Source organism: Scedosporium apiospermum (genome assembly GCF_000732125.1).
Source record: "Scedosporium apiospermum strain IHEM 14462 chromosome Unknown SEQ_SAPIO_0110, whole genome shotgun sequence".
NCBI classification, from domain to species: domain Eukaryota; kingdom Fungi; phylum Ascomycota; class Sordariomycetes; order Microascales; family Microascaceae; genus Scedosporium; species Scedosporium apiospermum.
This window is the reverse complement of record NW_015971811.1, coordinates 210,046-227,097: the sequence shown is the minus strand read 5'-3', so window position 1 is coordinate 227,097 and position 17,052 is coordinate 210,046. Positions and strand designations below refer to the sequence as shown.

At 51.5% G+C, this 17,052-nt stretch overlaps 4 protein-coding genes and 1 pseudogene across 4 annotated transcripts; 2 read left to right on the top strand and 3 right to left on the bottom strand.

The window, feature by feature from the left end:
* Positions 1-218: 218 nt before the first annotated feature.
* SAPIO_CDS7046 (uncharacterized protein) lies at positions 219-975 on the bottom strand (the record flags this gene model as incomplete). The annotated part of the gene is made up of 2 exons (XM_016788987.1): positions 219-520; positions 591-975. 2 exons carry the CDS (start codon positions 973-975, stop codon positions 219-221), a joined length of 687 nt encoding a protein of 228 aa, XP_016640814.1.
* Positions 976-3,024: 2,049 nt separating this feature from the next.
* On the top strand, positions 3,025-3,390 carry SAPIO_CDS7045 (annotated as a pseudogene; the record flags this gene model as incomplete).
* A 2,432-nt stretch (positions 3,391-5,822) lies between these two features.
* SAPIO_CDS7044 (uncharacterized protein) lies at positions 5,823-6,885 on the top strand (the record flags this gene model as incomplete). The annotated part of the gene is made up of 4 exons (XM_016788986.1): positions 5,823-5,833; positions 6,106-6,191; positions 6,325-6,620; positions 6,706-6,885. 4 exons carry the CDS (start codon positions 5,823-5,825, stop codon positions 6,883-6,885), a joined length of 573 nt encoding a protein of 190 aa, XP_016640813.1.
* Positions 6,886-7,507: 622 nt separating this feature from the next.
* On the bottom strand, positions 7,508-8,745 carry SAPIO_CDS7043 (uncharacterized protein; the record flags this gene model as incomplete). Its single annotated transcript, XM_016788985.1, has 3 exons — positions 7,508-8,214; positions 8,321-8,482; positions 8,688-8,745. 3 exons carry the CDS (start codon positions 8,743-8,745, stop codon positions 7,508-7,510), a joined length of 927 nt encoding a protein of 308 aa, XP_016640812.1.
* An 829-nt stretch (positions 8,746-9,574) lies between these two features.
* SAPIO_CDS7042 (3-isopropylmalate dehydratase) lies at positions 9,575-12,302 on the bottom strand (the record flags this gene model as incomplete). Its single annotated transcript, XM_016788984.1, has 4 exons — positions 9,575-11,713; positions 11,890-11,964; positions 12,038-12,069; positions 12,203-12,302. 4 exons carry the CDS (start codon positions 12,300-12,302, stop codon positions 9,575-9,577), a joined length of 2,346 nt encoding a protein of 781 aa, XP_016640811.1.
* Between the last annotated feature and the right edge of the window lie 4,750 nt (positions 12,303-17,052).

The following is a 17,052-nucleotide window of genomic DNA, read 5'->3' as shown; positions in this document are numbered from 1 at the left end:
TCCTTTCGAAATCAATGATATATTTCTTGACATTTCCCATGTTCAGGAGCTCGACACAAAACAGAGATCCCTCAATGACCTCTGCATGACCGTGTGTCTGCATGCTTGGGTCTGTCATGCCCACATCTATAAGGCGATCTTCACAAACATAACCCGAGGAAATGAGTCTTGGGAAAGCCCCGTCGACCCATCTCTTCAAATCCGTGGCCTCTGGAGATTCATCCGATGCATTGCCGGATGAACTGGTGCAAGGCCACCGTGTCGTACGTTACGCGGCGCTGCAAGTATTTTGGCTGTGTACCACCCTCCTTGGCGCTTGCGACCTCAACAATCCGTCTGGATAGAAAAGCAAGCTCAGCGGAGTATTTCACAAGGCCAAGTGCTTTTCTCTCTTCGCTGTTGAGGCGGCTCAAGGCGTTATCCCAGAGCTGCTTCCACCGATCTAATCCACGAAACAAGATAGATGCGCCGTTGTCGATGAGCATTAAAGTATGGTAATGGAACATGACGTGTTGGAAAGCTGAGTTGTCCATTTTCTTTTAGCTTTTTTTACTATTTTTTAATGCTGCAGGACAGGACGGAAAACTCACCGAATATAATCACTAGGAAATGTTTGATATCAAGGTGCTGAAAGAGAGCCACGGTGCCCTCCGTCCACTCATCTCCAAGTAATGCCGAGATGAGGAATTTCGGACACGGCAAGCTAGAACTAAAGTCCTCCTGGGATCGGAGACTCTCAAAACTTGCAGCACGGTCGGCGTTCCACAGCTCATCTCTGCATGGAAGATGGCCAGTCATGTCGAAGAAGGTCATGGCAGGAGGATGGTTGGAGAAGAGCGTGAACCATCCGTCATTGATAAAAGCCCAGTGAGCAAGCCTGATGCGAGATTCTTTGCGCACGAACATGGTCCAATCCTGGTCTGGCTCGTGCCTGGTTCCGATGATATTGAGGTCTCTTAGCAAGTCGACAAGCATTGGGTGACACTTGGTAATGAGGCGTTGGCGTATTTTGGCATTTTTGACACAGGACTGAAGGGTTTCTATAATGTAGGCCGCTTGGCATAATTCTAGCGACTGCTGAGCGTCGGCCGATGTTGTTGAACCGAGCAATTGTTCCACGCGGTGGAAGATGTACTTCTCGGCTATCTCACGCAGTGTTAACACGAAGGAAGCGGGCCCTGCATTTCTTCCTTGTCGGTAATGAATATACGCGGAACCCGAGACTGCAATTGCCAGCAAGAGGCTCGGGTCCGCTTGGTCAGGGCGAAAGGTCGGCTTGTGGATGATTGTGGCTAGCAATTGCTCCCTCTGAAAGAAGACTTCTATACACTCGCGGAAGTTCGAAACCGTAAAGAATGCCGCCGACGATTCTGTCGCGAGAAAACTCTGGATATGGGAATCTACTGTAGCGACTTGTCGAAAACCTACTTCCAGGAGACTAACTCGTGCGCGGAGCTCCTCGTCCGAATTGCCCGGATCTGGTCGACCTAGTGTACTACCTGGAAGATATTCGCCGTCCGTATCGTTGCGATCTAAATCCATGCTGAAAGATGGGCCAATGAAACTTAAGAATAAAAGACGTGGATCAATCGTGTCAGAGATGGTAATATCATAATTGTCCGAAGAATCCTGGTATGAAGCTGGTTGGCCAGGGCTCTGTTCTGGTTCCCTGGTAAGGATGATTTCGTCTACCGTGGCGATGGCAGGATCTGTGCAGGCGAGCATGAACGGCAATGGGAACTGGTTTTTATCCGTAGACGGAGGCTTCCCCCGGGGCATCGATTGGGCAAGGTGTGTAGGATCCGTACAAAGTCTGCCATACGTGCAACTTAGATGCCGGGAAGAGCAACGCGCGCAAGGCGTCTTCGAGTCGCACGAAACCTTTACACGAGAGCACGCGTCACAAGAATGCACTCTCCTCCCGCGCTTGGCATCCGGCGGTAGAAGACGGTTGCCCCTGGACGGGCAGGTTCTAGTATGGCGCTTGGCGCCGTCGACGCGGCGAAAGGTCCGGGCACAGAAGGGGCATTCATGTTGGCGAGATGGGGTGCTTCGGGGGAAGGGTAGTCGGCATATGTGGCACTCGCGGGGATTCGGTGAAGTCATTAGCTCCGGAGAAAAGAAGGAGGGATATGGAAATGATGGATTATGGTGAGGTTGGAGGGATGAGTGCTTTTCCCGACGCTAGGATTGGGAAGTAGGTTAGAACTAAGTCGCTTAGACGGTTAAGCGTTAAGCGATCCTTATATACGAATTTGAACAGTGGGAGAGATTGATGGACTGTCAACTCTCTTGAAGAAAGAAACCAATATTGAAAATCACTTCTATTACCGAAAAGGAGGATGTGACTCCCGAAAAAACGAAAGGCGTCCGTGTAAGGTGGAAGAAGTAAGGTCGATAGGTCTTGCAATCTCGATTTTCCATATCCGAGTTGAACACCGAGTAATCGCATGCTGAAAAAGGCAATGTGTGAATTTCCCGGTCTAATATCACCAAATGCTTGATCGACCCAAGTCCATATAAGCTCGACTCGACCTGGTAAATATGTGGTTGATTTAGTGTCTCCTGCCGTTATCTTACGGTCAAGGTTTTTGTTTTGATTCCTTCAGGAACAATGGCTTGTAAGTGGGCATATGATCCCATTCTTCAAGAAGGGGCGCTTGCTAACAGCCAGTCATCCAGACCATCCCTTCGTCCCGAGACCCTCGACTCTTTCGATACTAGCAAAATCCGTACACGTCGGATCCCGTGGTCTTACGAATAGTTATTCATGTGTCCGTAAACACTCGACAAAGGTCCAACATAGCGCTTCTCCAACTACTCGATCTGTCTCCGGTGAGGTCAAACCGTTCAACTTGGTTGAACATGTTCTGTATGAAACCCTATTGCCCACCAGAAAGAAGGAAAACGAGCTGACCACGTCCCACCGCGGATAATAGTACCGACTTCGACAAGCTTGTGAGCTGGGCCAGAAACGGATCCATGTGGCCTCTCTCATTCGGCCTCGCATGCTGCAGCCTCGAGATGATGCACGCCTCAATGCCTCGATACGACCAAGACCGTCTCGGTATCATCTTCCGCGCTTCTCCTCGCCAAGCCGACGTAATGATTGTCGCCGGCACCGTGACGAACAAGATGGCAACGGCCGTCCGGCAATGCTACGATCAGATGCCCGATCCGAAGTGGGTTATCAGCATGGGCAGCTGCGCGAATAGCGGAGGATATTACCACTACAGTTATAGTGTTGTACGGGGCGTTGATAGGATCGTGCCGGTCGATGTCTATGTCCCCGGTTGCCCGCCGACGAGCGAGGCTTTGCTGTATGGCATGTTTCAGTTGCAGAGGAAGATTCGACGCACAAAGGTTACTAGGATGTGGTATCGAAAATGAGCTCCGGTGTAAGGCGGGCGATTCACCTCCAACTATCAGCTTACATATAGACAATAAAAGTCATGATTCAGCTTGGGCAACCTCTGAAGGGCTATGAATGATCCGGCATTGTAGTGGCATTAGGTCCAGACACCAAGCCGAGTGGACTTAACGTCGGCGACTATGGCTTTAGCATCGTCCCGTTGAGCCCTTCGTCGAGTCAGCCCTACGCCTCAATTCATTTCTGGGTACCTCGGTAGCTTCGATCCTTATTTTCGAACTTGCAGGCTAGGATCCATGCTGATCAAGGCTGAGCGTGCTTATCAGAAGTCAGAGGAGAGCGGGGCTCAGCTGCAGCCTGGTGGTTTTAGTCTGTAATACACCCAATGTCCCTTTTTTCCTCTTTTACAGGCAGATGAAAGCTTGTTTTGCACAGCCACGATGTCTTACCGGGTAGTGTGGATGTGAGAGCCAATGGCGAGAGAGCACGGAGGGTTCTTTTGGGAAGATTTGCCATCGGTTGTCTTTTCGACGAAGCAGGGTGTTCTACATCAAGAAGGAGGTCGACCGAGGAATGCGACTTGTGGGCTGGTGTTGTTGAGTTGTCGATGTTTGACACTTTCAATCAAGGCTTCAACGAAGAGAGGAGAGAAGTTCCGTGGTTCGGCGTTCATTTCTGAATAATACTCCAGTTTGGTCTCGAAATGCTAAGTATGAGTGGGTGGATTGATAATAGTTATAAATCCAAGAAAAGATTTGATCCATTGTCCCCTGCGCTCTGTCCGGTTATGGAGTTGCGTTCAATCGAGCCAAGTCAAAGACAGAAGAACGTCGCAACGCCTCCGTGCCTTCCGCTTTGGCGCCGGTCGATGAACCCACCCCCGAGGCCAGGCCAATAAAAGTGGGGAGTTGCCTGTTTCTTTGTCGCGAGCGGGTCAAGGGGGTACAAGCGGCGGATGTACCAGGGTACTCGGTTTTCTTTCGGTGCCTTGACGGAGACGGGAAAGAGAGAGTTTTGTAAGTAGTCCTGTACCAACTCTGCTGTAACGGTCGCCCGATCAGCCCGGTTCCATTTGATGATTCCTCTTCTCTCCTAAAGCGGATTTGACAGCCTCGATTCTCTTTTTGCTGCGATTTTGCAAATCTGCCCAGGCCCGGGTAATCATGCAGCAGGGATCCAATGACATCAATTGAGGTCCAAGCCAGAAGCAGAACCATGCGAGACAAAGACAGGGCTGTGAGACCAGGGTCTAGGGAGGGGCATTACCCCTCCATCACTGGACGCTCTGAACAAGACATCTCTGTTTATAATCTTGAACAGGAATTGAGATGAATGCGAAGTATCGAGATTAAAGAAAAAAATAGGGCAAAAAACTCCGAACTCACCGAGTATCTCTCGACCCATATCAAATTCGGAGACCCTCGCCTCAGCTGGAGCTCGAGTTCCAGTCTCAGCCCAATCATCCGGCCCTCTCCCCTACCAGCGGAAGCCGACTGGTGATGCGATTCTATTCGACGCCCCACTGCAAGACTGAGCTCCCCATTCAAGTCTCCTTCTCCGTTAATACCGATCCGAGTCTTGCGCCGGGTTGGCCAGGCTGCGATCGAGTGCGAGGCGAGGAACAGGTGAATGGAGCTGGGTGAACCGAAACTGTTGTGACTCTAGTGACCAACCGTTGATGTGCGTCGTGTTCAAGATCAGTTTAGCAGCCCTTTAATGTTGTCTGTCGGCGGTGAAACGTGAAACGCAGAGAAGGCTCCAAGCCAGTGTCTGGCGGTACAACATCTTCAGGCCCGGTGCCGTCTCCTGCCGCAGCCGACATGTACCTTGTACTCAGCCATCTCTCCCCTGCCAAGTTCCTTCTCTAGCCCAGTTGCCTGGTGCCTCCTGCTCCTTCTCCTTCTCTTCCGCTTTGTAAAAGGTACAATTGTACCTACTTCGTACTTCCCTAGCGCCTCCTGCCTCCTGCCAAAAGCTCTCGCTACCCATAAAGCTCAATCGCTCCTTCGCCAGGCCCCCCAGAAAACCCCACCATAAAACGATACTCTCCTTCCGTTCCAGTTCTCTTTCCCCCGTTTCACGTCGCAAAATCTCGCGAAGTTCCACAACCACCACCACCAACCATCCACCTCCTCCTTCCCTCTCTTTCTGCTTCTCGTCCCCCCCCGCATTTCCGCAAGCCTCGCGAATCGATTCAACAACGAGCACACCAGACAAAGCCGGCGATTTTGATTTTGTCCTTTCAAGATAGTCCAAAGGAGAACAACCTGCAAATCCTCTGCTGCGAAACCCCCAAAATAGCCTGCGCGCAAATCGAACCAACCCCACCGGCTTTAGCACCCCGCAATCCGCGAAGCGAGAAAGAGAGAAGGCCACTTCGGAAGTAACACGAGTTCATTTAAAGGCCAAGATTTTGACGCCGCCCCTTCTGTCCGGATTCTCGAGAGTAATTATGGGAAAATCGTGAGCCTCTCCCCTTCCCTGTCCCTTTTTACGAGTCGTACCATTATCTCCGACGCAAGGAGGACAAGGGGAGTGTTGTGTCTGAGGGAACCGACCACGTCTTTGCTAGCCTGGGTTCATGTCTCTCTCGTCCCTCTGGCCCCCCTCATCCGCGTCCACGTCGCGAACAAGTCCTGGCTTTCCTCGAGTCTTTGGGCGTCATGCTGGCTGGCCTGAACGTCTTAATCTTAGGCTTCTCGCTTTTGTCACTAACCTTTGCGGTGGATCGTTAGACAATCCAAGCTCTCGCAAGAGCAGCTTGCCGAACTCCAGAAGTCGACGCATTTCGACAAGAGGGAACTCCAGCAATGGTACAAGGGTACGGAATATGAAACTCTCAAATTTCGACGAATCCCCCTCCCTACCAATTCCGCTCACGCCATTTCCTTCCGCTCCATCGAAAGAAAGCTGAAAGAGAGTCTCATGCCACTAACATATCCAAAACTTCCCAGGCTTCCTCAAGGACTGCCCCTCCGGCCTCCTCTCCAAAGAAGAGTTCCAAAAGATCTACCGCCAATTCTTCCCCTTCGGCGATCCAAGTTCCTTTGCAGACTACGTCTTCAACGTCTTCGACAGTGATAAATCTGGCACCATCGACTTTAAGGAGTTCATCTGCGCCCTGAGCGTTACGAGCCGTGGCAAGATGGAGGACAAGCTCGATTGGGCGTTTCAGCTGTACGATATTGACGGGGACGGCAAGATTAGCTATGACGAGATGCTGAAGATTGTTGAGGCGATATACAAGATGGTACTGCCGCCTTTTCCCCATTTTAGGCTTCTTCGCAATCCCTTCCTCTGTCTGTAGTGCTCTCTACTGACATATTAACGTCCAGGTCGGCTCGATGGTCAAGCTCCCCGAGGACGAAGACACACCCGAGAAGCGCGTGAGAAAGATCTTCCGCATGATGGATAAGGACGAGAATGGCAGTTTAGACATCCAGGAATTCAAGGATGGCAGCAAGCGAGACGAGACTATTGTTTCTGCACTTTCTCTATACGATGGTCTGGTATGATAAGTTGGAAAGAGGAAAATGAAAAGAAAAACGAAGAAATGATTTTTGTTTATGGCTATTATTACCCTCATCCGCACGAGCTTCCCTCCTTGGTTTCTTAAGATTATCATACTTTGGTTATTTGTAGGGGCGCCTTGCTTTTTTGTGTCTTTTTACTCTTCTTTTTTTTTTCTCTGTCGAAACGTGTGCGATGATCCGATGTTCTCCCCTATTTCCTTTTTCTTCTTTTTTTTTCCAAGTAGCGTTGGGAATTGAACGGTCTGGTGTTCGTTCTTATTGCTTGAAATGGAGTGAGGCCGAAGATTTGGTGTTGTGGATGAAGAGTTCGTGAGAGATGTTCGGTTCGTGTAAGTGAGAGCGTGTCGGCGAAAGGAATCGAAGTGAGGGTTCAAAGCTTTGCTTGCTGGCGTTGTCGAAATCATCTAGCAACCGTTCCCCGAGGCAAAACGAGCATTCGAAGCAGCGTACGTCGTCGCGTACATTTAATATCAGATACTGTCCACTCTTCTCTCTCATCCTCCCGATACGCCTTAACGTCCATAACTACAGCCGCGCAGTCAAGCGTTCCGTCCCTCCTCTCAGAAAGATAACCCCCCCTAACCCCCCCTTCTCCTCCTCCGACTTACGGACCTCCCCTCAATACGCCAACATGAACCACAAACCCCGACCCCTCGCCCATTTCCCGAGCCAACTCCCCACCAACCCTCCAAGTCCTAAACCTCCCCCAGAACGCCTCCATCCACGTCCCAAAGACATCCGGATCCCTCAACTGCTGCGCAACGATACAAACCGTCGGCGGCCGCCCGCCATCGTCGCCATTCCCATCCAATAACCGAAGCTTACATGCCTCGGCGCAGGTTGTTACGAGGGGTTTCACGAGGGCCTCGTTGTAGACGCAGTCGCAGGCGATTACGACGTCGAAGCTCTTGGTGCCCGGGTGGGAGGTTAGGGAAGGTGTGGGGAGATCCTTTTCCCAATCTAGCGGGGCGAAGGTGATGTTTTTGTCGGCGCCGTAAAAGAAAGCCCCCTCACCTTTTTCACCCTCTTTCGGCGTGGTTTTCGACTTCTTCGTACCGGATGAGGATGTTTTGGATTTGGCAGTGGTGCTGCTGTTCGCGGAGAGGTTGGCCGTGAGGACCTTGGATACGTAGGCTTGATCCGTCAGCGTGTACCGGGATATTTTTGGCGCCGCTACGAGGGCGATTAGGCCCGAGGTGCCGCAGCCCAGCTCGAGTACGGCGGACGTTGGGGTTAAGACGGAGGTTTGGAAGAGGATGTTGGAGGGGGAGGACAGCCATTCCGCGAAGAGGGGTGTGATTTTCCATAGGACTGTAGTGTGGCCAAGCTCATCTCAAAATTAACTCTTAATTCCGTTTTATTTCCCCCCCTTGAGAAAAAAAGGAAGAGGGATAGAAGGAGAGAAATTAGAACGCACCGGCACCTGTGGTCCCACCGGCGCGGGAAGACTCTAATATCCCAGGCGACTGCTGGATGGCGTACTCCTTCCCGGCAATGCTTACCTCCACTGCCGTCGCCTTGGGATCGAGGAATCCTAGGTTCTGGGAGGGTATGGGCTGCGAGAAGAGCAGGAAAGTTTCTAAGCGACGATGTTAGGGCTCCTCTCTCTCTCTCTCTCTCTCTCTCACACATTAAAACCTCATTATTTTTCCCCCCTTTCTATTTTTCTCGCTCCCTTTTCCGTTCTATTTATTGAAATCCCTCGCCTCCTTTCTTGCTAAGTAAAGAAAACACGATCAAAAAGAAAGGGGGAAAAAAAAAGGGAAAAAAGAAAGTGTGCGGACCTTCATCAGGATCCTCAACCTCCTCGCCCAGGAGATCAAGAAACTCGTCGACCCCCATGACCGTAGGACCGCCCTACACCTATTAAAAATCGATGCTGTAAATAATGTGGAAAGAGAACCGAGAATCAAGGGCCGGGGTTGGCCGAGCCGTTGACGGTTGCTGGTTCGACTGGATATATAATGATACATATATGCTTTATATTGACTGTGAGTGAGGTGGACTAGACAGTTATTTTGATCGAGGCTTAAGAATGAGTCGACCCAATCCCGTGGCCCCTCCTTTCCGGGCCGATCCGGCGTTTAAACTCGACTTCACACTTCACTTCCGTTCTCGGGACTAAGCCTTCAACAACAATAACCACATCACATCCGACTCACAATACCGGCGGCATACATTCAGTCGATAAACTCTCAGCAAGAAAAAATGGGCAATGCCATGCTTGAAAGGGCTACGTTTATTTGCTCGGATGTAGCGTAAATTATGTATAGACATCACCGATTCCAAGGGACATTTTTAAAATCATGTAAAGCAGGCTCAGGCCGCCAATATGTATTGATGGAGGCAAATATCCTCTCTTCAGCATCGCCGTTGCGGGACTGGAATGCGTCATCAAAAAACAAAACAACCAACATGTACACCACTGCCTCCGAAACCAGCCGACACACGCCTTTCTGTTCTGGTGTGGCTCAAATTTCATGTAAATCTTCTCACCATGCAAGCCACCCTCGCTTTATACATAGAAAGATTGCCATGGCCACTCACGGGCCTAGTTGGCGTAAAACCGCAGAAATCATAATCAAGGTCGTGACTTGTTTTTCCTCCACCTCATTATGCGCCACCCATCGTAAGACAGCCCCTCCCGACATTTATCAGGCCCAAGGTCCGTTTACCAGTCCAAGGTATCCTTAAGAGGCTCCCCGCGATTTGTCTTGGGTACGGGGACCGCCTTCGCCAGCAGCCTTCCGTCCTTGCCCCTCTTGAGGTACGAGCGCCCGTCGAGCCATGGCGTCTCCTTGGACATGCGGCTCTCGTAGCCGGCAATCTTGTCCTCCATCTGCATCGTCAAGCCGATATCGTCGAGGCCGTTGACGAGGCAGTGTTTCCTAAACTCCTCAACGTCGAAGCTGCATAGGACCTTGCCCTCCGAGTCCTTGATGACCTGGTTGGGGAGGTCGACCTCAACCTCCTTGCCGGCGCTCGCGACAGCCGCGACGGCATCCAGATCCTCCTTCTTGGAGATGGGGATAGGCAGCATGCCGTTCTTGAAAGAGTTGTTGAAGAAGATGTCGGCGAATGACGGCGCAATGATGCAGCGGATGCCGAAATCGTTTAGAGCCCAGGGGGCGTGTTCACGCGAGCTACCACAGCCAAAGTTGGCACCCGTGACAACGAGAATCTTGGAGCTCCTGTAGGGCTCCTGGTTGAGAACAAAGTCGGGGTTCTCGGTGCCGTCGGGGTTATACCGCAGCTCGTAAAACAGGGCGCTTCCGAGACCAGTCCTCTTGATCGTCTTCAAGAACTGCTTGGGAATGATGGCGTCCGTGTCGACGTTGGCCTTGTTGAGAGGGGCAGCAATGCCGCGGAGGATGGTGAACTTGGGCACGCCACCACTGACGCCGCCGTTGCTGGTGCTGTGAGTAACCAGAGTATTCGTGTGAGGTTGGTTGTCCTCGGGCTGGTCGGCGATGACGTCCTTCTCGTGGTCAGATTCGTCGATGCGCTCGTCGACATGCGCGACGGTCTTGGTAGGCGAGATGGCGGCCTTGACGTGGGGACTCGACTCGTAGCTAGTCAGCTTCCTGACATCGGCAAGTTTTCCGACAATGGCAGCCGCCGCCGCCATGACGGGCGACATGAGATGCGTCCTGCTACCGGCGCCCTGTCGGCCCTCGAAGTTTCGGTTACTCGTGCTGGCGCAGCGCTCCTGAGGGGCGAGAATATCGGGATTCATCCCGAGGCACATGCTGCAACCGGCCTCTCTCCACTCAAAACCAGCATCCACAAAGATCTTGTCGAGGCCCTCGGCCTCGGCCTGAGACTTGACCAGACCTGAACCGGGAACGACCAGGGCGCGCTTGATGTTGGCGGCAATCTTCCTGCCCTTTACGACGTGGGCGGCGGCACGGAGATCCTCGATTCGAGAATTCGTGCAGGAGCCGATAAAGACCTTGTCGACCTCAATATCCTCAATGGGCGTTCCGGCCGTGAGACCCATGTACTTAAGCATCCTGTGGCCCGCGGCCTTCTTCGCCTCGCTCGCGAAGGTGTCGGGATCGGGGACAGTTCCGGTGATGGGAACAACGTCCTCGGGGCTAGTTCCCCAAGTGACCGTGGGGATGATGTCCTTTCCGTCAATGAAGACGTCAATGTCGTACTTGGCACCGGGGTCGGACTGGAGCTTCTTCCAGTACTCGACGGCGCGATTCCACTCATCGGAGCCGTACTTGGGAGCCAAGGGCCGTCCCTTGAGGTATTCAAATGTGATTTCGTCGGGAGCAACCATGCCAGCTCTCGCGCCACCCTCGATAGACATGTTGCAAATCGACATACGGGCTTCGATAGACAGGCCGCGGATGACGGAGCCGCAGAACTCGATTACGGCACCAGTACCACCGGCGGTTCCAATCTTACCAATGACGTGGAGGACGACGTCCTTGGAGCTAACACCGGGAGCCAGTTCGCCGTCGACCTGCACCCTCATGTTCTTACTCCTCTTTGTGATCAAGCATTGGGTGGCGAGGACATGCTCGACCTCGCTAGTTCCGATACCGAAGGCGAGGGCACCAAAAGCACCGTGAGTAGAGGTATGGCTGTCTCCGCAGACCACTGTCGTTCCGGGAAGAGTGAAGCCCTGCTCGGGGCCGATGACGTGAACAATACCCTGGCGCTTGTCTCCAAGGCCAAAATAGGTAATACCAAAGTCCTTGACATTCTCCTCGAGAGTCACACACTGAACCCTCGAGTCATCCTCCTTGATAAAGGTGGCAATATCTTTCATGCCTTTCCTAGACGTAGTGGGGACATTCTATGGTAGCACATCGTGTTAGTCTCTAAGCTCAGCATATTTGTGTCACTTCCCCCCCTTTTATGATCCGTTTTCCTTTTCCTTTTCCTTTTCGCAGCATCTGAACAGTTCAATTGGAAAATAAATTGGGGAAAAAAGACAGTTGTTTTTCATTTGGAGGAGGGGTGACATCATACATGATCAGTCGTAGCCAGAGTGCAGTCTGGCCGTCTCACTTGACGTCCTGCATTCTTGAGGCCCTCAAAGGCTTGCTGCAAATAGAGTGTTAGTCTATTAACTGGAGAGGGATAATGATGAAAAGCACTAAAGGTTTGTATAACATACTGGTGAAGTGACTTCATGGACCAGATGCCGGTCTAAGTTGGAGATGCATCGAGTTAGCTTTTATTATAAAATTGATGGAAATTGCAAGCAATTCCATAATGCGATATGAAGGAATTACTGGAAGAGAACGAATTGGACTGGGAGGCTAAACTGAAAAAAACCAACCGATATAGAGAAGAATGGTGCCGTCGAGCTTCTCATCGACAATATGGGCCTGGAGGACCTTGTCGTAGAGAGTCTGCGGCGCTTGTTCGGCAACAGGCATCCTGTGTGACGGTAACGAGCGGTAATGGGGGTATGGGGTTTTGTGGCTGCGCCGCTCGGAAGAGGCAGGTCAGGCAGGGATGCGTGTGATGTAGATGCGGCCGATCAGAGACACACAAGGTCGGTTGCGTGGCGTAGCAGTCTGGTAGGGCTACAACGACAACGCTCGCTCGGGATGCGTCTAATATCTGGATTTCGTCAACGCCGATGACGGGTGCAGCTTGGTAGCTTTCGAGTTCGATTCGATTTGATGATCTTGGAGGTCTAGAGTTAGTTGGGCCAAAAAAAAAGCATCACTTCTGGAGGGGATAGATATCAGTCTGGTCCTTACAGATAAGATGGGTTCGGGTATGCGTATGCCTAGCAGAGGCAGACTTGGTTTGGATGGAGAGATGATTTGACAGGAAAGGAGATAACGAAGGGGGGAAGGGAGAAGAGGAAGAGGAAGATATGAAGTGATGGAGGGGAACCAACGAGGCGGGAAGGAAAAAGCTGGGGCGACGGAGGGCTAAAAAGAGCTCCAGAGTCAAGTCGATGCGGAGGACCGAGTCAGGGAAAAAAGGAAGCAGGTACCAACACAATTAAGTACTCTTTGTATTTGCAAGGGGGCAACCGCGATCGACCCTATTTTCGGAGGCGATTCGGTGTGGGCCAGAGCCAAACGATGCAGATGCGGAAGCGGACGGCGACTAGCGACTACTCATCGACTAGGAAGAGGACTCGAAAGAGGAACCCATCATACTACTTTGGTTCCAATGCTCCTTCCCTGTTGCCAGGTACAAAGTAAGAGTGGCGGGGAAGGTGCAAGGTGCAATGCTCCGCTCCGCACCGCACCGGCCTTCAATTTGATAAAGATGGCAGGTACATTCAATTCGAAACTGCCTTCGATCTCAATGAACATTAGCTACAATTTTTGAATATTCGCACATGGCCCAGACGTCGAGCGATCTCGCCGCGGGGTATTTTGATCATTGATCTTGGGGATGAAGCTGTGCCGAGGACGATATCAGTCATGCAAGATCAATGTAAGTGGGAAAAACCAAGCGCAATCGCCATCACCCATCACCGTGCCTCTGCATCATGCCCATTGCCCACATATCTGCGATGCCTGCATCTGTATCTGCCTCTCCATATCCAACAGAGAGAGCCACGCTGGTCTTGTTCCCCATCAGATCTGCCCCGTCTCCCTGCACGCATGCACACCTGCGCATGTATTCAAAATAATGCTCTTCCCATTCGATCCTTCGTCCAACAATCCAACGAACATGGAACGAACAAACGGCACCGCCAATGCCCCGATCCCTCCGATGATCGGAGGATGTCTCTGATGTACCCTGCAAACTGCAAACAATAGTAGCGCCAAAAGAGCAAAAAGTCAAATCAAAGTGCGCCACTAGCCTGGCAGTACTTCGTAATGAAGCGAGGATGGAGTGGGCACGATGTACTTCGAGACCCTTGGTTTGGGCAGTACGTACCAGTTTGCCTCAACCTCAACGCGGGGTACTTTGGCGCATGATGTCGAACAGAGCCCAGCCCAGTGGTGATTTCTAAACCAATGGAGCGGATTGGTCAGTGGATGACAACTGGAAGTTGCGAGGTACACTGAAAAGTACACTGAGAAGTACAACTGTACCTCCTAGTGTCTGCTGGGTCTTTGATCAGACCGCCGAGATCAAATGTGATAATAATGACGTTGAGATCGTTACATACTTTGTACACTACAAGCTTCGTAGATCTATGGGAATATCCAGGCCATATCCCACGGCATCTCGCCCCAAACCGTGGCATCTCTGCCAGCATCGCCCCTACCATTGAGGCAAACAAACATCGATGAACATCGATTGATGGGGGAGCAACCGTTTGTCGACAACCAGAGACCAAAATAGTGAACCAGGATTTCACCCACGGCGGGTCAGCTTAAGATGGAAGTGGAATGTCTATGCGTTTGCTGCTTCCACCTTACCTTCGACTCCTCGCTCGTAGCTACGAATTCATCAATTGAATCCAACGGTTGATCCATGTAGCGTACTTAACATCCCGTACTCGATCCAATCGGCACTTTGCCGCATCATCGACCCCAGGTTAGCCCCTCCAAGTTCCAAGTTCCCCTCTCATCATCAGGAAGCTCAAGCATGAACTCTCAAGCATGAACGGAAACCATTGATCGATATCACACACTCTTGTTCCCCCCCTCCCCCGCCGGAACAGGGAATCAACTTCTGCCCTCAATATCCGATAAGAACCCTCCCTTTCCATTCCCACAGCTCCGGTCCACCTCCGCCAACCGAAAGCCGAGGACACAACCGTTCTTCCCTTTCCCATTCGACCTGTACTCCGCATTTTCCTATTTGCTCCCCAGAACTTTTCCCAAATTTTCCGGCAGTCCGTTTTCCATTTTGTACAACCTCCATGTCGGTTCGTTATCGTACCCTACACTACCTCCGAAGGACAATGCTTTTACGTTTATGCTGTGCGACATCTCACGCCGGAAAGGGCCAAAAAAACAGTAATTGGAAAAAAATAGAGAGCAAAAAATTAAACTCTCCGAGATCGCAGTGCCACCCGCTGCCAACCCTACCAAGCCCACTACAAAGCGGTGTCGTGTGTGTGATTTTAATGATTGTGCCCCATCCGGCATGGCATCCCCGGTCCCCGGTCGGCCCCCGTTTGCCGTTCGCTGCCACTCGTCTTGCGGCGAAAAATAATCGTCTTCGAAGCCACTTGACGACTTATTTCGTGCTACTTCACTTAGTGTAGACTACTCTGCACGGTTTCTGCAGGTAACGCGGATTTCACCGTCGTTACCCACCATCAAAAGAGCCTAGACCCATGAACTACCCATGATCCCTCTCCACACTTCAAAATGTTCTCTGTCGTTCGTCTCCGCCGCCGGCCAGGTTCAAGTCAGCTTCGAGGCAACTTCGAATCATCCGGCCGCACTTCGTAATCCGGCTCTCTTCCATTACAACATTACACTACCAAGTACATGCCAGATCACGATTTGCATCGGACTCCAAGTGACTCCGACGTACGCCGGTCCAAGAAATGCATGCGCGTTACTACCACCCCTGCACCCAAAACGGGCTACCAAGTATCAAGGAAGAAAGACAAGGCCCTGGACGCTCGGCACATGTTCCCTATCATTGATCTCGCCTCGTTCCTTTCCCATTCCCGCCGCCTCCCGCTTTTGTCTGTAGTGCAGATCCTCGCTTATTTTTACTCCTCGACTCCGTCCTTCCCAACGTTGTAGACTAGACTTTGTCAAACCCTCGAGGTCTGGAGCCGGCGATATCGGGGGGGTGAGGAGCCTACGCTAAAAGAAGCAAAGAGCCTGGCAAGCATTCAATTGATCCTTCGAGATCGTTGTACTTCGTAGCCTGGCGTCCACTATTGCCCACGAGCCATTAAGCTGGGTCCGCAAAAGCTCCCAAGCGTCAACGTGCCCCCTCCATTGTTGGTCTGGTCCCCCCGAAGACGGAGCTCTCAACCAATCCATGCCATCATCGTTTTGATACGGACCCAGCTTGCGAGCTCACCACGTACGAAGCTCGAACGTCCTCGGACCATTTTCGCTTGTCAATGGCCCACGTCTAATTCGCCCCCTTGTTGGCGGTATCGGAGCCTTGTCTGCGAAAATGCAAGGATGTTTCAACAGCGACATATTGATGGATCCCCCCGAGATAGGTAAGAGGTACGAAGTACTTCATAAGACGAGACGAGACGACTACTCAAACGGAACGTCGGCCAAGTGATGTACTACGCAGTCTGTGATGCAAACTTAAAAAATATTTCCGCCCTTATTACCTTTGTAGTTTATACCAATCTCGTCTTTTTGTCACAAATCGTAGCAAACGGTTAGAAAGATCATTGTTATTCTCTATCCTCCATCGTCCCTCGGGAGTAGACCAATGCCTGCCCCGGTCAAATTCCACACAGATTGCGCCAACGTCCAAAGTACAAAAATAATCATTGATGCCCTTCCCATCTTCTGCCGCGCCGCGACGTGTAATACCTGTCCCAGCTATAAACCAATTTGTGGGCAAGTTGAAGCAAGTTGAAGCAAGTTGCGGGCATAGATATCCGTCTCTTGTCAACGCCATAGGCGGCTTTTGCATTCAGCGACACCGCCACTATGGGATATATAGGACCCAGTTCGAATTTCATTGAGTCATGCCGCAAGACATGTTTTTAACACCGAAAGAAAATCTCTAGAGCTTCGAAGCTCTCTGCCGCGGCGAATGAAAGGAATGCACGACTCTCGACGGAGTTTCGAGTATCTCGCTGGTACGGGCCGGTTGTCGATCGATATTGACGCGAGGCAAGTCGACGTTGAGAGCATATATATCCATCTCTTATCAACGTCATAGGCGGCTTTTGTATTCAGCGATGCGGAAATGTAACTCAGAAACTTGGCGGGGTTGCAGGGCCAAACGTGTATGTCCTCTGCGGAGAGCCGCGGCCATGAGACCTCTCGCCGCGTCGGGAGAGTGGTGGGCTACACCTTAAACTAAGCCCCTCGGAGCCTTCCGATATCTGCGATAACCCAAGAGTCAGTAATGATCTATCAAGGAAGAACTAAAGGGGGGTACAAGAGGAGAACTCACTGCAAAATAGCCCTTCTGGGTGAGTTGGCATACTGGGCAACCACTGTTGCTGGTCGCGCCACAGACCACAGACAATGTCAAAAGGTCGGCCGACCACGACTTGAGTAGATATCAGGGTCTGTAGATCACCCAGACTTTGCAAATAAC